Source organism: Trachypithecus francoisi, unplaced genomic scaffold (genome assembly GCF_009764315.1).
Source record: "Trachypithecus francoisi isolate TF-2019V2 unplaced genomic scaffold, Tfra_2.0 Contig01579, whole genome shotgun sequence".
Classification (NCBI taxonomy): Eukaryota; Metazoa; Chordata; class Mammalia; order Primates; family Cercopithecidae; genus Trachypithecus; species Trachypithecus francoisi.
The window spans coordinates 32,562,908-32,585,477 of NW_022681442.1; the positions used below are offsets into that span (position 1 = coordinate 32,562,908).

Sequence of the window (22,570 nt, forward strand, 5' to 3'; positions counted from 1 at the left end):
CTATACATTTGATTCCGCCAGGTACCTCATATAAATGGAATCATACAGTATTTATCTTTTTGTGCCTGCGTTATTTCACTTGACATCATGTCCTCAAGGTTCATCCACATTGTGGCATATGGCAAGACTGCCTTTCTTTTAAGGTTGAATAATACTCTTCTTTATGTATTTATCACATTTTGCTTATCCCTTTGTCTATTGATAGACACTTGAGTTACTTCTACCTTTTGGCTACTGTAAATAGTGCTGCTGTGAACATGGATGTATTATTTTTGTGACTTTTTGATAGCTTTTTATGGAGTTATAATTTACATATTTTCATAAAATTCACCCATTACAAGTATATAGTTTAATTATTTCTATGAAATGTATAAAGGCTTCCAATAATTATCATAATCCAGTTTTAGAACATTCTTATGCTTGTTTAAAATCAAGCCCTGCTCCCATCCCAGTCTTAGGAAACCACTGATATGCTTTCTGTCAATTGATTGGCATTCTCCAGAAATTTCACATAAATGAAGTCATAATACATGGTCTTTTTATGTCTGGCTTCTTTCACCAGACACAAAATCTAGTCTAATGTTGTTGAGGTCATCCAGGTCTAGAATTTATTAGTAATTAGTTTCTTTTTATTTCTGAATGGCATTTTATTTTATGGATATGCCACATTTTGTTTATCCATTTACTAGTTTCTGGACATTTGGGTTGTTGCCAGTTTTGGCTGTTATGCATAATGCTACTATAAATATTCATGTACAAGTCCATTTTTTTTTGAACAGTCTCACTCTGTTACCAAGGTGGGAGTGCGGTGATGGGACCATTGCTCACTATATCCTCAAACTCCTAGGCTGAAGCTATCTTCCTGCCTCAGCTTCCTGAGTAGCTGGGACTACAGGCACATGCCACCACGTCTGGCTAATTTTTTAATTATTTGTACAGATGCAGTCCCCTTATATTGCCCAGGCTGGTGCCAAACTTCTGGCCTCAAGCCATCTTCCCACCCTGGCCACTCAGAGTGCTAGGATTATAAGCATGAGCCACCATGCCCGACCTCATGTAGAAATCTTTATGTGGACATATGCTTTCATTTCTGTTGGGTAGGCTCTCAGGAGTGAGTTTGTTAGGTTGTACAGCAAGTTTATCGTGTTAAGAAATTGCCAATGTGTTTTCCAAAGTGTGCAGCATTTTGCATTCCCATCAGTAATGTATGAGGGCTCTTGTTTCTCCACATTCTTGGCAGCACTTGGTATTGTCGGTTTTCTGGGTTATAACTATTCTAGTGGGTGTGTAGTAGTATCTCATTGTGGTTTTAGTTTGCTTTTCTCTAATGAATAATGATATTATGTATAATTTTATGGGCTATTAGCCATTTGTATGTCTTTGGTGAAATGTCTATTCAGATCTTTTGTCCATTTTAAAAATTGGATTGTCTTTATCAAGGTGTAAAACATTCTTTATATATATTTTATCATATATGTAATTTTAAAATATTTTCTCAGTTGGTGGTTTATCTTTTCATTAGCTTAATGATATCTTTTTTTTTTTTTTCAGTCAGAGTCTGGAGTGCAGTGGTGCATTCTTGGCTGATTTCAATCTTCGCCTCTCAGGTTCAAGTGATTCTTGTGCCTCAGCCTCCCAAGTCCCTGGGATTACAGGCATGTGCGACCATGCCCTGCTAACTTTTGTATTTTTAGTAGAGATGGGGTTTCACCATGTTGGCCAGGCTGGTCTTGAGCCCCTGGTGATCTGCCCACCTCAGCCTCCCAAAGTGCTGGGATTACAGACATGAGCTACCATGCCTGGCCTAATGGTCTCTTTTAAAGAGCGAACGCTTTTACTCTTGCTGAAGTTCAATTTATTATATTTTTCTATTTTGAATTATACTTTTGGTGTCATAATTAAGAAATTTTTAATCTAAGGATACAAATTTTTTTCTTATGTTTTCTTCTAGAAAATTTATAGCTTTAGATATTATATTTAGGTCTGTGATTCATTTTGAGGTTTTTTTTGTATATGGTGTAAGGTAAGGGTCCAAATTCTTTAAAAAATATTTTGAAATAACTTTAGACTTATAAAAACTTGCAGAAGTTGTACAGAAAGTTAAGTAAGCTACAGACTTTATTCATATTTTACCAGTTTTACATACACTCATTTCTTCTATGTGTGTGCATGTATAGTTCAATGAAATTTTATTGCATGTATGAATTTGTATAACCAATATAACAATCAGAATGCAGAACTGTTTCACCAAGCAAAAGCAACTCCCTCATGCAACCTCTTTATAATCTGTTCTCTATCATTATAATTTTGTCATTTTGAAAATGTTGAAATCTTTTGAAAATGCCTCCCTCCCTATCGATTTTGGTAGTTTGTGTCTTCTTTCTTTGTCATCCTAGCTTAAGGTTTTTCAATTGTATTACTCTTTTCAAATAATCAGTATTTTGTTTTATTGACTTGTCTTTTTGTTTTCTAGTTCATTGATTTCCATTCTGACCCTTTTTTTTGCTTGTTTTGTGTTTAAATTTTTCTTATTTTTCTAGTTTATAAGTGCAAACTTAGATTATTGATTGATTATTGATGTGAGAACTTTCCTTTTTTAGAATATAGATGTGTAAAGCTATAAATTTCTCTCTAAGCACTGTTTAAACTGTGTCTCATGAATCTTTTGAAACTCAATCTGACAATCTCTCTTTTGATTAGACTGTTTGGTCCATTCAAATTTAGTGCAATTATTAATATGATTGAATTTATGTCTTTCACTTTGATATTTTCTATATTGCTTTTGTTAACTGCCTTCTTTTTATTAAATGGATTATTAAGATTCTTAAAAAGACTAGTCAGTTAATTACTCTGTTGATTTTCACACTATGTTATTTTCACTTATTTTCTTAGTTGCTCCAGGGATTTACTGTGCATCTTAATTTGTCACAGTCAATTTCAGGTTAATGTTAACTTAATTTTTATAAATTACAACGACTTTACTCAAATACAGCTTCTTTTCTTATACTTTCTATTGTGTTAATTTTGTTCTGTATATTACTATTACATCTATATATGATATAACTAAAACATATTTTCTTCTTTATATAATCTTACGAGTTTTTAAAACATGTAAAAGAGAAAAAGATTTTTGTTTATTTACATATTTATAATTTCTAGTGTATTTCATTTCTTCCTGTGTATTTGAGTTACTACTTGATATCATTGCCTTTTAACCTGAAGTACTTTCTTTAATATTTCTTGTGTTACAGGTCTGCTAGCAACAAATTCTCCCACTCTTTTTTTTTTTTTTTTTGAGATGGAGTCTCGCTGTGTTGCCCAGGCTGAAGTGCAGTGGCATGATCTCGGCTCACTGCAAGCTCCACCTCTCAGATTCACGCCGTTCTCCCGCCTCAGCCTCCTGTAGCTGGGACTACAGGCACCCACCACCACGCCTGGCTAATTTTTTGTATTTTTAGTAGAGACAGGGTTTCGTCGTGTTAGCTAGGATGGTCTTGATCTCCTGACCTCGTGATCTGCCCGCCTTGACCTCCCAAAGTGCTGGGATTATAGGCGTGAGCCACCGTGCCCGGCCTGTTTTTAAAAAAAGTATGGAGATGACTTTATTTTGCCTTCACTTTTGAATGATAGTTTTGCTGAACATAGAATTATTGATTGTCAGAAGTTTTCTTTTAGCGGTATTTATTTATGAGATAGGGTCTAACTCTGTTGCCCAAGTTGGAGTGCAGTGGTGCAGTCATAGGTAACTGCAACCTCAAACTCCTGAGCTCAAGCAATCCTCCTGTTTCAGCTTCCTGAATAGCTGGGATTATAAGTGCATGCCATCATGTCTGGCTAAATTTTTCCTTTATTTATTTATTTTTTTTAAGAGACAGGGTCTTGCTATTACTTTTAGCACTTTGTAAATGCCATTCTACTGCTTTTTAGTCTGCATTGTTTGAAATTGGAGGAAGTCAGCCATTAATTGTATTGCTTGTCCCCTTTATGGATTAGTTTTTTTCCTACCTGCTTTTAAGATTTTCTTTTTATCTTGGGCTTTTAACATTTTTATTATAATGTATCTAGATGTGGATATCTTTGTGCTGAGTTTTGTTGTACTTGTACTTGAGGTTTATTGTACTTCTTGAATCTGTGGATTAATGATTTTTATCAAATATTGACTGTTTTTGGTCATTGTCTCTTCAAACAATTCTGCCCTTTATTTTTCCTCTTCTTGTAGGACTCCCATTATGCATATGTTTGATTGCTTCATGTAGTCCCATAATTCTCTGAGGCTGTGGTCATTTTTCCTTGGCCTTTTTTCTCTTTGTTTTTCAGGTTAGGTCATTTCTATTCACCTGTCTTTAAGTTCTTCGATTTTTTTCCTGCTCCTTTCTCAAATCTGCTGTTAAGCCTATCTAGTGTATTTTTCATTTCAGTTACTCTACTTTTGAACTCTAGAATATTCATTTAGTTCTTTTTAAAAATAAAGTTTTATTTTTTAATCTTGGTCCCCTACTTATTGAATCATAACTTTTTAATTATTTAAATGTGGCTTCTTTGTAATTTTAAAAACATGTATCTTTTTAAGAATTTTTTTCTGCTGGGTCCATACAGAGTTAGTTCTATTGACTGCTTCCCCCCACCCCAAATGTGGTTTACACTTTCCTATTTTTTTGCATGGCTTGTAATATTTTATTGGAAACTGGCTATTTTAGATAGATTATAGCCAATCTATAGCATTCCTCTCTTGCTGATCTTTGTTGTTTTGTGATCAAAGTAGTTCTTTTTTTTTTCCATGACAATTGTTGTTTTATGTTTTCTTTGTTTTTTAGTAAGTTATGTGGACTTAATATCTTTTTGTTGTGCTGTTACTGATATTTCTTTACAGTTTTTAAAATTTTTATTTTTATTTTTTAATTTGGTTTCCTAGGGTTTGCTTCTGAGTCTGCATAGCTTAGTGATCAGCCAATGACTCTTCAGAGGATGTTTCAAACATTTTGGATCCTTAATGTTTTTACTTTCAGCTGATGAATTTCTTTGTGGATTGATAAACACATTAAGTTTTGTGGCATTTTTTTCGGTCTTTTTCACTTTATTCTTTCCTCCTGATCTCTTGGGTCTTTCCCATGTTTGTGCATAGCCTCCCCATTAGCCAGTTATGTGTGAAGAACTTAGCCTATGTTGGGGCTCCCTTGCATGTGCACATAGCCTGCTAGTCAGCCAAGCTTGTGTGGAAAGCATATATAGCTCATTTTATGTCTCCTGAAGTGCCAGGGTCTTTCTATTAAAGTGTTTAGCTAGGCCAGATGTGGTGGCTCATGCCTGTAATCCCAGCACTTTGGGAGGCTGAGGCAGGAGGATTATTTGAGACAAGGAGTTTGAGACCAGCCTAGGAAACATAGTGAGATTTCATCTCTACACAAAATTTTTAAAAATTAGCCAGGTATGGTGGTGTGTCCCTGTAGTTCTGACTGTTTGGGACACTAAGGTGGGAGGATTGGTTGAGCCTAGGAGTTCGAGGCTGTGGTGGGCTATGATCATGCCACTGCACTCCAGCCTGGGTGACAGAGTAAGACACTGTCTTAAAAAATTTTTTGTTTGGCTGGTCTGCCAGTCTGTCATTTGCCTCAACCAGAACCGCTACCTTAGGCTAGCACTGCTGTGGGTTACTAACTGGTTAGTTTATGGAAAAGGTGTGGAAGAAAGAATAAACAAAAATACAAATGCTTTTGTACCTAGATATCCAGAAATAATTATAGACAATAAATGGATTCTAGTGCATCAACTTTGGTGCTAGATGCCCACTCCTTTGTTGCATCTGTCAGGGTATGTATTGGGTATTTTGGCATCCTTGAATTGTATACTAGGGTAAGGATCATAAGGGGAGATGGGAAGAGGAGTATGGATAGCTTGATATTTGGACTCAAGTTTGGAACTACTTTGATTACATAACAACAAAGAATATCAATAAGAGGGAAGAACTAGCAGGGGGAATAAAGAGACTTAGAGATCATCCAGGCCAGCAACTCCCCAGTTTGGTATACCAGGAAAAAAAAATAAGCATAGTGTTTTTAATTTTTAGTTTAGAGTTTTATGATTATTTGGTAAATTAGTTAAATTTATATCTAAGTTTTCTGGCTCTGAGTCTTTATTCTTTGTATTATGTCTGATAAAGACACAAGAAAAGCACACATTTTTTTGGAACTATAAAAGTGTTGAAATGACCTGAAAAATACTATCCTCCAGTAATAACTTTCTGATATTACAATGTGATGTTATTATTGACAGCCACTGAAACATCTGGCACTTGTTGAATGCCTAATATGTCTCTATTACTGTGATAAGTTCATTATAATTAAGCTATTGGTATTTTCATGTTTCTAGAAAAGGAAATTCCCTTCTTTATTAGGAAAGGCATTGAGAGATTTAGTGGTTTGTCCAAGAGCTCTCAGATATTAGTACTAGAGGAATCCAAACTTCTCTATATATTTGAATTCAAAACCTGTGCTTTTTAACATCCTGCTATATTGCCTCACATAATATAGGTGAAAGTATCTAATCTTGTATCTGGCAGATTTTAATATCTGTATTGAAATTACTTCATTAGGCCTGGGTCACCCATTCTCTCCTTGAATATCTCCAGGGATGGGAAACTTACTCTTTCATGAAGTAGTCCTTTTCCTTATTTGACAGCTTCTGTTGTTAAAAAAGTTTTCTCACGTGGAACTGAACAGTGGTTTGTTTTTGGGTACTCCCATCATGTTTGGCTTTTTGGATTTACACAGAATCAGTCAACTATTTCTTCTGTATGTGAAAGCAAGTCATCTTTGGCTCTTTGTTTGCCAGGCTCAGTTTCACCTATTTTGTTTTATTTTATTTTGTGTATATATATATGTATGTATTTATTTATTTTAAAAATTTCAATAGTTTTGGGGGGACAGGTGGTATTTGGTTACATGCATAAGTTATTTAGTGGAGATTTCAGAGATTTTGGTGCACCCATCACCCAAGCAGTGTACACTGTTCCCAGTGTATAGTCTTCCATTCGTCACCTGACTCTTGCCCTTCCTTCCGAGTCCCTAAAGTCCACTGTATCATAGTTTCAGCTATTTTAAAAGATCAACATTATTTTCCATATTTGTACTTTTCTTTGGATGTACTCTAGATTATCAGGATTCATCTGAGACTATTATAGCTGGAAATATATAATACCATAAGCAGGATACTAATTAGAAAAATAATTATAGGTACTCTTCATTGTGCTCTTATTGTATGCATAGTGCAATGCCTTTTGTGTATCTGTACAACAGTAGATAAAGAAATGGAAACTTAGAAAGGTATTTTGTCTGCCACTTTTGTAACAATAAGCGAGTACCAAGCCAGGATTTGAACAGAGGTCTGCTTGACTCCAAACTCTTGACTGTGCTGCACTTGGTAGGCATAGAATGTAGCATAGCTGTGTTGCCTCCTTTATTCTGCATGTTTTGGTTCTGTTAATTTAGACTAAGATTGCATTAATCATTTTGGCAGCAATATCATAGCACCGACTTATATTAAGCTAGTATTCAATCAAAACCTACAAATCTTAATAAGATCTTAAGTATATGAGCTTCTGTTTGGTCTGGCTTTCCCATCTTGAATCTTATGTCGTTAATTTTCAATATAAATGTCGGACTTTGTGTTCATGTCTTTATCTTCCATTTTTGGGATTTCAGCACAAGTTTTTAGATTTCCAAGATAATTTTGAATTTTGAGTGTGTCATAGATGATACTAACTCTTCCCCCAGATATATTACCATGTGCTTCTTTAATAAGTATCTTTGCTTTGTGTTTATCTAGTCATTGATACAATTTCAAACAGATTAGAGTTGAATAAGGAATCCATACTTTTACTTCAGATACAGCATATCTAATTTTTCCCTAAATATTTTTGAAATCTGCTTTTCTAAAGTTTAGGACATACGTTTGGCCATGTTCACAGTTTTCTTTTCTTACTGTTATTAATATAAAGGTAATGTAGTCACTTTATTTCAAGGTTCTTGTTGGAATGATATTGAGGATATCAGTTGTAATTGTTGCTTCTGCTGCATTCTGAGCAATATATTTATTAGATAGGAAATAGGGAGTTTAGTTGGTATTCTACTCTTCAAATTAGACTTATATCAGAAGATATCAGGATAATTGAAACTCTCCTTCACTTTTTATAGTATGTTTTGATACAAGTTTTATAATCTTTTCTGAGAAAGCATCATCCATATTTCTTTTCCACATGGCCAGTCTATGGAATACCATTGTAATAGTATAATTCAGTTTTTCTTTTTAGTTCCTCCTTTTATTGTTTAATGTAATTCTACTATTAAGCTCATGAGTTTCATATAGGAGCTCTGCAAAGAGCACAGAAATTGGCTTTGAATATCCCTGGATTTGAGAACTGACCAGGTTATGTGAACTTGTGCAAGTCAAGCTTTGTGGACCTCAGTTACCTTGTATTTAAGATAGAGATGATAATGGTGTTCTTTATCATTTAGGATTATATAACAGGTTAAAATTTTAAAAACAAGTAACTGACTATTAACGACTTACATAATTAGTATATTTGTCTCATATGACAAGAAATTAAGAGATAGGCAGTTTAGCACAGTTATGGTAAGTCAATAAAGACGTTAGGGACTTAAGCTCTTTCCATTTTTCTGTTCAACACCTTTAATGTGTAATCCTTTACCCTCTTGCTTCTTCTTCTTCTTCTTCTTCTTTTTTTTTTTTTTTTTTGAGATGGAGCCTCACTCTGTTGCCCAGGCTGGAGTGCAGTGGCACGATCTCGGCTCACTGCAACCTCCACCTCCCTGGTTCAAACAATTCTCCTGCCTCAGCCTCCTGAGTAGCTGAAACTGCAGTCATGTGCCACCACGCCCAGCTAATTTTTTTATTTTTAATAGAGATGGGGTTTCACTGTGTGGCCAGGCTGGTCTTGAACTCCTGACCTCAAGTAATCCACCTGCCTCAGCCTCCCAAAGTGCTGGGATTACAGGCGTGGGCCACTGTGCCCGACCCCTACTCTTGCTTCTTGACTCAAGGCTACAAAGTGGCTACTAGAACTCTGGGCTTCATATCTACGTTTCAGACATAGAGAATAGGAGGGACTAAAGGGAAAAACTGAGTTTCTCTTAGTGAGGCTCTCTCTTTTAATCTGACAAGGGAAGTCCCCCTCTAAGATGTCTGCCTGCAGCTCATTTTCCAGAACCATGTTACATGACTACCCTTTTTCTGTGAGGAAAGCTGGGAAATTGTATAGTGTAGCCTTTCAGTCTCTATAATAGATGAAGGCAAGGGAGAAGGGATTGTGTTTAGGGTTTGGGTCAGCCAGTCAACAATGTCTGCCATTTACTTTGATAGGATTTTTGGAAGGATCCAATTAGATGATGTAATCCAAAAACTTTTATAGAATATAATTTATATAAATGTAAACTGTATTATTCCTCTTGACTTCTATTGAATTGTCTTAAAATCTAGTATATTCTTGAACTAATTTACCCAATTTTTGTATTTAAGTCTCAGAAAATCTGTGAGACTAGTTATTTGTTAAATGAGGTCACTTTATTACCCATATTCAAGAAATTGGTATATACATGTTTAGGCATAAATACTGCATTATTTCTACTCAGCTCTCCTGTTTTAATCTAAGAGTTAGTGAGGACCATTTTCACATCTGGGTTATCTTTGTGTGCCACACATCCTAACCCTCATAGTCATGGGTTTGTATTTATACCTGGGCTTTTCTTTTAGAAATCTGAAAGAAAAGACTACTTCTCCAGAACAGTATTCCACCCTTTTTGCCATATGCCCTATTTTCTCTTAAGTGTCACTGAATATAGCTTTCCTTTTCGTACCATTAACATGGGCATTAGTTTTATTCTTTCCAAAGTCATTGGTGTCAAAAGTGGCAAAGCAGTTATTTTTTAGCTCCATTAAAATTCTTCAGTTTTGTTATGCAAAACTTGCAAGTTTTTGGAGTTGCCACCTAGATTACTGCTGATGGTATCATTTATACCTATGATAATCAGTTGAATTATATTTTAATTTGTAAAAAATTAATAAATAACTTTAGGGCACGAGAGCTTCCTGCTAATTGGGAAGCATTCTTTTTTTTTTTTTTTTTTTTTTGACAGAGTCTCCCTGTATTGCCCAGGGTGGAGTGGAGTGCAGTGGTGCAATCTCGGCTCACTGCAACCTCCGCCTCCTGGGCTAAGCGATTCTCCTGCCTCAACCTCCCAAGTAGCTGGGACTACAGGTGCATGCCACCATGCCTGGCTAGTTTTTTGTATTTTTAGTAGAGACAGGGTTTCACCATATTGGTCAGGCTGGTCTTGAACTCCTGACCTCGTGGTCTGCTTGCCTTGGCCTCCCAAAGTGCTGGGATTACAGGCGTGAGCCACCGCACCCAGCCAAAGCATTCTGTGTGATTTTTTTTCTTTTTGAGGAAGCTGTTTTCTGGAGACTACATCTGCTTTGAATGAAAATCATACCGAAGTATAAAAAGCAGTATGGAAAAATAATTGGGGAAAAGGCAGATCTGCCATGACTCTAGACCTCCTGTCCTCTCTTCAGTGACTCAAAAAATATTTCTGGATTGAAAGAATGATTACTGAGTCAGAATTAAACTATTTTACTCGAGGTACATGAAAAATAGCAGAAAAAACCCTGACCAGGTGAGCCATAGATCGGCAGCTCTAACTTGAGCTGAGTAGGCTGGCTGGCAGGTGAATTTAAAAATAGACCAAGTATCCTAAATACACATGCTGGAGCTATCACCTGGTCTTTAGCATGAGGTAGAGAGAATGACCTTCATAGATACTAGTATTCAAAATTGTATTATAATACCTTTTCACATGGAAAATGGTAAGATATCTTAAGAAAAGGCCCCAGGAGGTAAATAAGTCCTGAAGGTGAGTTGGGAAGGAGAATTGAGGAGTGAGAATCTTAAATGATGTCAGAGAGAGCTAAGGAACAGATAGATCTCCCAAGAATTTGGAAATGACCAGAGGAACTTTCAGGATATGTCATGGAGTTGGAGAGCCTTCTGATTGATTACTTATGCATCTCTTTAGGCTAATAAAAATGTTGGTAGCTTATTAATTCTGTCATTTTGGGTGAAACAAGACTTTGATGGTGTATTATTTTTTGTTTTGTTTTAGTTTTTGCTGCCTGCCTTCTTTCTTTCTTTTTGTAGACATTGTTCGAAGTGATGTTGCCTTAGATAAACAGAAAGGCTGCAAGATTGCCCAGCACCCTGATGTTATGCTGGAGCTCCAAAGGGAGAAGGCAGCTCAGATGCATCTGGTTCTTCTAAAGGAGCAATTCTCCAATACTTACAGTAATCTCATATTAACAGGTAAGGCTATTGGAGCTGGTTGAAATCTTAGAGCATTCAGTTAGTAACTTGTTATTTGGGGTACACATCTGTCTGTCTACACCTACTATATCACTTTTTAAATTGTAATGACTTGTCTTTCTATTACAAATATTCCTTGTAGTTTGCAGATATATTTTGGTTTGAAGTTATGGGTGATTCAGCATGTGTTTTCTTCTCAAAACACAGAACCAATGAAAACCTAATGAAGCCTTTAAAAATGTGACTTTCTAGATGTGTGCCAGTAGATTTGAGAGAATACTAAATTTGGTGTCTTTTAAGAAGCAGCTATTTTCCTCTTTCCGTGTATGCCCTTTCTGTGAACCCAGTGAATATAAAGATGACATGTAAAAGAGATAATGGTCTTCAGGCAGAGCAGAGAATGTTCTATTCTTGGTGGAGTTTGGAAATATCTGGGGAATTTGATTTTCTTTTTAAGAACAAAGAGGCTATGAGACTGAGTCATGCTCCCTTACATCCTTGGTTCTAGGAGGAAAGCGAATATGTGTCAGGGCTGCAAGGAGAATCAACTTTTTTCAGGGCTGCTTGCAAACTTGCTGGTAATGAGCAAACGAGCTGTGTGCTTTTGTCAGGCTTTGGAAAAGATTGTAATAGCAGAATATTATGTGAGAATCATTAAGGATTTGAGATGAACTCAGAAGAGCAGTCCAAGTTACCTCCATTTTCTTGAGACCACATAAGGCAGACCTACATTATATTGCTCCAAATAAACAAGTCAAAAGTATGTGTTTTCCCTTGTTTATGAATATTAAAAAATTAAAAGATGGATTGTCTGACAGGCTATGAACATCTCACACTTATTTTTGTAAGCTCTAAGTTAGGAAAACTTTAACTTTTTTTTTTTACAGACTTCTTGGCATGTCACCAGGAATTGCTGAGTGGCAACCAAATTGTTTTGCTTTTAGAAAAGTAAGAGACTCTTCCAGCTTTTCATCTTGTACCTGGTGAAAAACCCAACAGCATGAGATGAAAGCCAGACTTAAACGTGGCTTTGGTGAGCAGAGAAGGGGATTATGGATTTCATAAGTATAGACCCTGTTTTTTGCTCTTTGATAGGTCATTAAGAAGGGAAAACTTAAAAGTGATTTATGGCCAATGCATGTATTTCCCTAAATTGGTTAGTGAAACTTGGTTTAAGTTTAGATGTTTGGGAAGAGCATAGATGTTTCTTCAGGTTTTTTCAGTCAACCTCATATGTATGTGTGCATGTGTGTTTATAAGTGTGTGTGTGTGTGTGTGTGTAATATTTTCCAGTTCAATGAGTGGAAATGAAATAATTTTATTCCATCTTTATTCTAATATATTTAGGCACTTGTTAGAGGGGTCAAACCTTGTGTTATTTAATGTGGCATAGAAAGGGCTTAGGGTAATTCTAACCCCTAAACCGAGGCTCCAGAGTATGGCTTGGAGGCATATTATCTTTGAAAACGCAAGTGTTCTATTGAGTTTAGTGGAATCTTTCTAATTCTCAGTAACATAATCCCTTTGGATGTTTATTCGCAGTTCAAACTGTTGGAATCAACATTGTCAACTTTTACCCTGACAACTTGCTTACTTTCTACTAAACAAACTTACCCTAGAGAAGAGCCTCTTTCCTGCTCTCACTTCTACTAAGCTGCTTCAAAGAGTCCTCAGGCATTTTCCACATTTTTCACCCAAATGCCTGTGCAGAGGTGGTACCTTGCTGCAGACAGAGCATTTTGCATGTCCTGGTTTGTTTACATGAAAGTTCAAAAGGTTTTGATTCCAGGTGTTGGGAAGAAATGGAGCCATTTCAGTTTAACACCAATGGTAAAACTATTTTAATTTCCTTTAACTAAGTCTTTGATTTTACACAGTGTGGTTTTCTAATTGTTATGAAGTTTAATCCTTGATTTCTTGTATAAATCTTGAGAACATGGTCTCCAGACAGCTAAACATAATATTTAAACATAACTAAACTAACTTTTGTAAATATTTCCCTTTTCAGTGATGAATGTATATTGGTAAGGAGGGTGAGGTTGAAGGGGCAGGGACCTCTCAAATGAAGTGACTTTCTTTACCAACACATTCAGAACACATACTCCAGGATTTCTTTCTGTATAAGTTTGGCATAACACTTGAAATATCTGCAATGAAAGTATTTATGTGGGAACACAATGAGGAAACTGGGCCTCTACAATCTCAGAAAGGATCAGTTTTTACATCTTTCTCCTCTACCCACCAGTTATTTATAGAATTTCATATGTATGGGTATATAGTAATTGTTTTCTGGTCAGTTACTGGTATATCCTTTATTTTAAAAATGGGACAACTAAGATATTGGTATAGTAGCAAGAATTAAGTGATCGAGTGTTGATGGTTAAAAGCATGTTAAAAATGATAGTTGTTGACTTCCACCTCACAAGCAAGTCCTCATTCTTTGATGTTCCACCGTTACCTGATGAGCCTGTCAGCTGTTGGTAGGAGAGGCATGGCTTCATATTCTACATTATAGCTAATGATCCCTCTTAAATAGCCACTCCTTTACTCCAGATAAGGGCAAATTGTATTCTAGCTTTGAAGGTCTTTTAACCATTTAATAAAAGAAAACAACTCTATAATTGTTAGTGATAGCCCAGTTAAGGGAAATAAAAACTAATAAAATTTAATGTATATACCTTGTTGAAGTATTCCTTATTGTATTATATTTGTAGAAAAGTAGATTCTTTTAATATGTTTTTTGCATAGTTTTAAACTTGTCTTAATGTTTTCATGTCAATGGTTTACATGATACTGGAAATAATGTTAGCCTCGCCTAGCCTAGAGGGTTTTTAAAGTAAACTCTAAGGTTACAGGGAGATGATGGAGTAATTCCAGTAGAGCATCAGTGATGGAACTGTTTTAAATGGTGATGAGTCATGTACTGCACTTTTCCCACTGACTCACCTATGGGGGCGTATATGTTTGTCCTGCAGTTTCTTGAGCTGGAGAGTGTTGTTATTGTGCATGTCACTCAAGGAGTGGCTAATGAGAGAGAGAATTGGGTAGGAGACTTTAAAAAAAGAACAAGAATCAGATGTGTTCTTTGTGCTCTCATGATTCCTAATATAACGATGCTCTATACATTTGTTGAAAATGTTCTGCTGTGTCAATAATGAATTCATTAGAAGACTAATTTTTTTTCTCTTTTTTTTGAGACAGAGTCTCACTCTGTCACCCAGGTTGGAATGCAGTGGCATAATCTCCGCTCATTGCAACCTCCATCTCCTGGGTTCAAGCGATTCTTCTGCCTCAGCCTCCGGAGTAGCTGGGACTACAGGTGAATGCCACCACGCCCAGCTAATTTTTGTATTTTTAGTAGAGATGGGGTTTCACCATATTGGCCAGGCTGGTCTCAAACTCCTGACCTTGTGATCTGCCTGCCCTGGCCTCCCAAAGTGCTGGGATTACAGGCATTAGCCACTGCACCCAGCCAGACGATTACTTTTTAGGTATAATATTGACATGTATTAAATAACTTTTATGGGTTTGAATTCAGTTGTCTCCCTTAATCTTGCTCCCTCCCCTTGAGGTATAAATTGAACTTTTGAGGTAGATCCTTGTGCTGTAATCAAATGAAAAACATAAAAGTTAAGTCAAACTTATGGGGAAATAACTTTTCTGGGATTTTGTTTAGAACATAAACTCCTAGAGGGCAAGGAATATCATATGTGTGCAGCATTCTGGACTGCATGTAAAGCATAGTGAATGATCCTGAAATGAGGTCAAATTTCTAAAAATTTATTTGTGTTGGGAAAGTCATCTAGTCAACCGTCTGTATCCAGACAGCTTGAAACTGTAGCCATTATAGATGGATGGCATTACACAGGACGCTTTCCAATATTCCTTTATGAGGATTCTTATCATGTGTTGGCTGCCATTTTTGGTTTTCTACCTCTTCATCCAGTCATTAGACTCCAAACTAGACTGAGATTACAGTGGTTGGCTTTATAGTGTTACTGTGGCAAATAAATTAAACAGAGACTTCCACTTCCAGTTATGGCCCATTCTGTTAACTTCAATTGAGCAAAAGTGTGCAAATCAGTGAAACAAGGACTGTTCTTTCAGTTAGCACAAACCATAATTATCGGGGGACTATTGCTACTTTATGAAAGTAAAATAATGTTTAAAAAATCACCTTGAAAAGTGATTATGTAGCACTGTGTGCTATTTATTTGCATGTTTATTAAAATACTATAGAGTGATGTGGGTTATATCACCATTATTTTACTTTGTCTGATAAAGTTGGAAGCAAATGCCAGGGGGATAAAACTTGATATTAAGTAGTCTGCGATCCAGGAGTTTGGGTTGTGCTGTACATCCAATCACACCCACCTGAGTTCATATTGATACACAAATGTATTTTCCTACAAAGCAGAAAGTAAATGAAGTAGATGATTCCTTGTCTCCTGAAACTAATGTAAAATGTGACTCTTCCAGAGGTCTAAAGATTTTGTCACGTGTGTGTGTGTATATATATATATATCCTAAACTTTCTAGGGAAATTTTTCAATATAAAAACTTATAGACTAGCCCCTGCAATGGTGAAAGACATGTTTTAGAACTAACTGATAAATGAAATCCTTGTATTCATGCTTTATAAGTAATAAATCTAGTAAATATCATAACTATTCAAGCACACTTGATGGGATTTTTAGTGTAATTTTTAATAACACATACATATATTTAACCTCATTTCAGTTTTAGTTTTATTTGTTCATTATTTTTTATTATTTATTTATTTAAAATGTCAACAGCTTTAGGGGTACAAGTGGTTTTTGGTTTTATGGATGAATTGTATAGTGGTGAAGTCTGAGATTTTAGTGCACCTGTCACTTGAGTAGTGTACATTCTACCCAATATCTAGTTTTTTGTCCTTTCCCTTTCTCCTGCTTCTGAGTCTCCAGTGTCCATTATACCACTCTGCATGCCTTTGCAAACCCATAGCTTAGCTCTTTCTTTTAAGTGAGAATATACATTACTTGGTTTTCCATTCCTGAGTTATTGCACTTAGAATTATGAACTCCAGCTCCGTGGAAGTTGCTGCAAAAGACATCATTTTATTCTTTGTTATGGCTGAGTAGTATTTCATGGTGTATATGTCCCATTTTCTTTAAACACTCATTGATCGATGGGCCCTTAGGGTGGTTCCAAATCTTTATAATCGTAAATTGTACTGCAATAAACATATATATGAAGGTGTCTTTTTGATATAGTGGTTTCTTTTCCTTTGGGTAGATACCCAGTAGTGGGGTTGTTGGATTGCATACATTCACCCTCTTTTTTCAAAAATTATTATACTTCAAGTTCTGGGGTACATGTGCAGAACATGCAGTTTTGTTACATAGGTATACACGTGCCATGATGGCTTGCTGCACCCATCAACCTGTCACCTACATTAGGTATTTCTCCTAATGTTATCCCTCCCCTAGACCCCCCACCCACCAAAAGGCCCCAGTGTGTGATGTTCCCATCCCCATATCCATGTATTCTCATTGTTCAACTCCCACTTATGAGAGAGAACATGCGGTGTTTGGTTTTCTGTTCTTGTGACAGTTTGCTGAGAATGATGGTTTCCAGCTTATTCCATGTCCCTGCAAAGGACATGAACTCATCCATTTTTATGGCTGCATAGTATTCCATGGTGTATATATGCCACATTTTCTTTATCCAGTCTATTATTGATGGAAAATTGGGTTGGTTCCAAGTCTTTCCTATTGTAAATAGTGCCACAATAAACATATGTGTGCATGTGTCTTTATAGTAGAATGATTTGTAATCATAAGTAGCTCTTATTATTTTGAGATACGTTCCATCAATACCCAGTTTATTGAGAGATTTTTAGCATGAAGTGGTGTTGAATTTTGTCGAATGCCTTTTCTGCATCTACTGAGATACTCATGTGGTTTTTGTGATTGGTTCTGTTTATGTGATGGATTACATTTATTGATTTGTGTATGTTGAACCAGCCTTGCATCTCAGGGATGAAGCCGACTTGATCGCGGTGGATAAGCTTTTGGATGTGCTGCTGGATTAGGTTTGCCAGTATTTTATTGAGGATTTTCACATTGATGTTCATCAGGGATATTGGCCTGAAAGTTTCTTTTTATGTTGTGTCTCTGCCAGGTTTTGGTATCAGGATGATGCTGGGCTCATAAAATGAGTTAGGGAGGATTCCCTCTTTTTCTGTTGTTTGGAATAGTTTCAGAAGGAATGGTACCTGTTCCTATTTGTACCTCTGGTAGAATTCGACTGTGAATCTGTCTGATTCTGGGCTTTTTTTGGTTGGTAGGCTATTAATTACTGCTTCAATTTCCAAACTTGTTATTGGTTTATTCAGGGATTCGACTTCTCCAAGTTTAGACTTGGGAGGGTGTATGTGTCCAGGAATTTATTCATTTCTTCTAGATTTTCTAGTTTATTTGCATAGAGGTGTTTATAGTATTCTCTGATGGTAGTTTGTATTTCTGTGGGAATAGTGATGAAATCCCCTATATCATTTTTTATTGTGCCTATTTGATTCTTCTCTCATTTCTTTTTTATTAGTCTGGCTAGTGGTCTATCTATTTTGTTGATCTTTTCAAAAAACAGTTCCTGGATTCATTGATTTTTTTGAAGCATTTTTCATGTCACTATCTCCTTCAGCTCTGCTCTGATCTTAGTTATTACTTGTCTTCTGCTAGATTTTGAATTTGTTTGCTGTTGCTTCTCTAGTTCTTTAAATTTTGATGTTAGGGTGTCAATTTTTGATCTTTCCTGCTTTCTCTTGTGGGCATTTAGTGCTATAACTTTCTTTCTACACACTGCTTTAGCTGTGTCCTAGAGATTCTGGTATGCTGTGTCTTCATTCTTATTGGTTTCAAAGAACATCTTTATTTCTGCCTTCATTTCGTTATTTACCCAGTAGTCATTTAGGAGCAGGTTGTTTAGTTTCCATGTAGTTGTGCAATTTTGAGTGAGTTTCTTAATCCTGAGTTCTACTTTGATTGCACTGTGGTCTGAGAGACTGTTTGTTATGATTTCCATTCTTTTGCATCTGCTGAGGAGTGTTTTACTTCCAATTATGCGGTCAATTTTAGAATAAGTGCGATGTGGTGCTGAGAAGAATATATATTCTGTTGATTTGGGGTGGAGAGTTCTTGAGATGTCTATTAGGTCCGCTTGGTCCAGAGTTGAATTCAAGTCCTGAATATCTTTGTTAATTTTCTGTCTCACTGATCTGTCTAATATTGACAGTGGGGTATTAAAGTCTCCTACTATTATTGTGTGGGGGTCTATGTGTCCTTGTAGGTTTCTAAGTCAAGCTTGCTTTATGAATCTGAGTGCTTCTGTATTGGGTGCCTGTATATTTAGGATAGTTAGCTCTTCTTGCTGCATTGATCCCTTTACCATTATGTATTGCCCTTCTTTGTCCTTTTGATCCTTGTTGGTTATAAAGTCTGTTTTATCAGAGATTAACATTGCAACTCCTATATTTTTTTTTTCTTTCCGTTTGCTTGGTAAATATTCCTCCATCCCTTTATTTTGAGCCCATGTGTGTCTTTGCATGTGAGCTGGGTCTCCTAAATACAGCACACTGATGGGTCTTGACTCTTTATCCAATTTGCCAGTTTGTGTCTTTTAATTGGGGCATTTAGTCCTTTTACATTTAAGGTTAATATTGTTATGTGTGAACTTGATCCTGTCATTATGATGCTAGCTGGTTGTTTTGCTCATTAGTTGATACAGTTTCTTCATAGTGTTGATGCTCTTACAATTTGGTATGTTTTTGCAGTGGCTTGTACTAGTTCCTTTCCATGTTTAGTGTTTCCTTCAGGAACACTTGTAAGGCAAGCCTGGTGGTGACAAAATCTCTCACCATTTGCTTGTCTGTAAAGGATTTTATTTCTTCTTCACTTATGAAACTTAGTTTGGCTGGATATGGAATTCTGGGTTGAAAAATCTTTTCTTTAAGAATGTTGAATATTGGCCCCCACTCTTTTCTGGCTTGTAGGGTTTCTTCAGAGAGATATCCTGTTAGTCTGATGGGCTTCCCTTTGTGGGTAACCCAACTTTTCTCTATGGCTGCACTTAACATTTTTTCCTTCATTTCAACCTTGGTGAATCTGACGATTATGTGTCTTGGGGTTGCTCTTCTCAAGGAGTATCTTTGTGGTGTTCTCTGCATTTCTTGAATTTGAATGTTGTCCTGTCTTGCTAGGTTGGGGAAGTTCTCCTGAATAATATTCTGAAGAGTGTTTTCCAACTTGGTTCCATTCTCCTCGTCACTTTCAGGTACACCAATCAACCGTAGATTTGGTCTTTTCACATAGTCCCATATTTCTTGGAGGTTTTTTCGTTTCTTTTTATTCTTTTTTCTCTAATCTTGTCTTCTCTATTTCATTAAGTTGATCTTCAATTACTGATATCCTTTCTTTTGCTTGATTGATTCGGCTATTGAAACTGGTGTATGCTTCACGAAGTTCTTGTGTTGTGTTTTTCAGCTCCATCGGGTCGTTTATGTTCTTTTCTAAGCTGATTATTCTAGTTAGCAATTTGTCTAACCTTTTTTCAAGGTTCTTAGCTTCCTTACATTGGGTTAGAACATGCTCCTTTAGCTCGGAGGAGTTTGCTATTACCCACCTTCTGAAGCCTACTTCTGTCTGTTTGTCAAACTCATTCTCCATCCAGTTTTGTTCCCTTGCTGGAGAGAAGTTGTGATCCTTTGGAGGAGAAGCAGCGTTCTGGTTTTTTGAATTTTCAGCCTGTTTGCACTGGTTTCTCCCCATCTTTGTGGATTTATTTACCTTTGGTCTTTGATGTTGGTGACCTTCAGATGGGGTCTTTGAGTGGACATGCTATTCTTTTCTGTTTGTTAGTTTTCTTTCTGATAGTCAGGCCCCTCTGCTGCTGGTCTGCTGGAGTTTGCTGGAGGCCCACTCCTGACCATGTTTGCCTAGGTATCACCAGCAGAGGCTGCAGAACCTCTGCTGCCTGATCTTTCCTCTGGAAGCTTCATCCCAGAGGGGAACCTGCCAAATGCCAACCAGAGTTCTCCTGTATGAGGTGTCTGTTAGCCCCTACTGGGAGGTGTCTCCCAGTCAGGATACATGGAGGTCAGGGACCCACTTGAGGAGGCAGTCTGGTACTTAGCAGAGCTCGAATGCTGTGCTGGGACGTACACTGCTCTCTTCAGAGCCGTCAGGCAGGGGCATTTAAGTTTGCTGAAACTGCGCCCACAGCTGCCCCTTTCCCCGGGTGTTCTGTCCCAGGGAGATGGGTGTTTTAGCTATAAGTCCCTGACTGGGGCTGCTGCCCTTTTTTCAGAGATACCCTGCCTATAGAAGGGAAATCTGGCAATCTGGCCACAGCAGGCATGCTGAGCTGCAGTGGGCCCTGCCCAGTTTGAACTTTCAGAGGGTTTGTTTACACTGTGAGCATAAAACCACCTACTCAAGCCTCAGCAATGGTAGACGCCCCTCCCCTCACCAAGCTCGTGCATCCTAGGTCAATCTCAGACTGCTGCTGTGCTGGCAGTGAGATTTTCAAGCCAGTGGATCTTGGTTTGCTGGGCTCCGTGGGGGTGGGACCCGCTGAGCCAGACTTCTTGACTCCCTGGCTTCAGCACCCCGTTCTAAGGGAGCGAACAGTTCTGTCTCGCTGGCGTTCCAAGAGCCATTGGGTTATGGAAAAAAATAACTCCTGCAGCTAATTTCGTGTCTGCCCAAATGGCCACCCAGTTTTTTACTTGAAACCCAGGCCCTGGTGGGGTAGGGACCAGAGGAAATCTCCTGGTTTGCAGGTGTTGAAAACCGTGGGACAAGTGCAGTATCTGTGCCTGAGTTCCTCAGGCTCAGTCCCTCACGGCTTCCCTTGGGTTGGGGAGAAAATTCCCCGACCCCTTGTGCTTCCTGGGTGAGGTGATGCCCCACCCTCCTTCGTCTTGCTCTCTGTGGGCTGCACCTACTGTCCAACCAGACCCAATAAGATGAACCAGTTACCTCAGTTGGAAATGCAGAAATCACCTGCCTTCTGCATCATCGATCTCGCTGGGAGATGCAGACCGGAGCTGTTCCTATTTGGCCATCTTGCCAGCAATCCCCTCTTCAGCCTCTTTTAAATGATTCTTGTGATTCTGGATTTCAGGCTTCCTGAATCAAAATCAAAGAGTTCATTTTTTACATTTTATTAATTTTATTTCAATAGTTTTTGGGGAACAGGTGGTTTTTGGTTACATGCATAAATTCTTTACTGGTAATTTCTTTCTTTCTTTTTTTTGAGACAGAATTTCGCTCTTGTTGCCCAGGCTGGAGTGCAATGGCACGATCTTGGCTCTCTGCAACCTCTGCCTCCCAGGTTCAAGTGATTCTCCTGCTTCAGCCTCCCAAGTGGCTGGGATTACAAGCATGTGCCACCACATCTGGCTAATTTTTAAATTTTTAGTAGAGATGGAGTTTCATCATGTTGGACAGGCTAGTCTCGAACTCTTGCCCTCAGGTGATCCTCCTGCCTCGGCCTCCCAAAGTGCTGGGATTACAGACGTGAGCCACTGTACCCCACATTTAGGTGTGATTTCTGAGATTTTGGTGCACTCATCACCCAAGCAGTGTATACTGTAACCAGTGTGTCATTTTTTATCCCTCATCCCTCTCCAACTCTGAGTCTCCAAAGTCCATTGTATCATTCTTATGCCTTTGCGTCCTCATAACTTAGCTCCCACTTATGAGTGAGAACATATGATGTTTGGTTTTCCAATCCCTGAGTTACTTTACTTACAATAATGGTCTCCAGTTCCATCCAGGTTGCTGCGAATGGTCTTATTTCTTTCCTTTTTATGGCTGAGTAGTATTCCATGGTGTGTGTGTGTGTGTGTGTGTGTGTGTGTGTGTGTTTCTGTATATGTATATATACATATATATACACATATATAAGTATGTATCACATTTTCTTTATCTGCTTGTTGGTTATTGAGCATTTAGTCTAGTTCTGTGTTTTTGCAATTGCAAATTGTGCTGCTATAAAATGCATGTGCAAGTGTGTTTTTCAAATAATGACTTCCTTTCCTCTGGGTAGATACCCAGTAGTGGGATTGCTGGGTCAAATGGTAGTTCTCCTTTTAGTTCTTTAAGGAATCTTCACACTGTTTTCCATAGTGGTTGTGTTTTCCATAGTGGTTGTGTT

At 37.4% G+C, this 22,570-nt stretch overlaps 1 protein-coding gene across 2 annotated transcripts in view; it reads left to right on the plus strand.

The window, feature by feature from the left end:
• Positions 1-22,570, plus strand: part of HPSE2 (heparanase 2 (inactive)) — a 776,827-nt gene that overhangs the window by 79,842 nt on the left and 674,415 nt on the right. For both annotated transcript variants that reach the window (XM_033186321.1, XM_033186330.1), the window contains exon 3: positions 11,210-11,371. In XM_033186321.1, the coding sequence (XP_033042212.1) occupies positions 11,210-11,371 (162 nt within the window). The remainder of the gene's footprint in view (positions 1-11,209; positions 11,372-22,570) is intronic.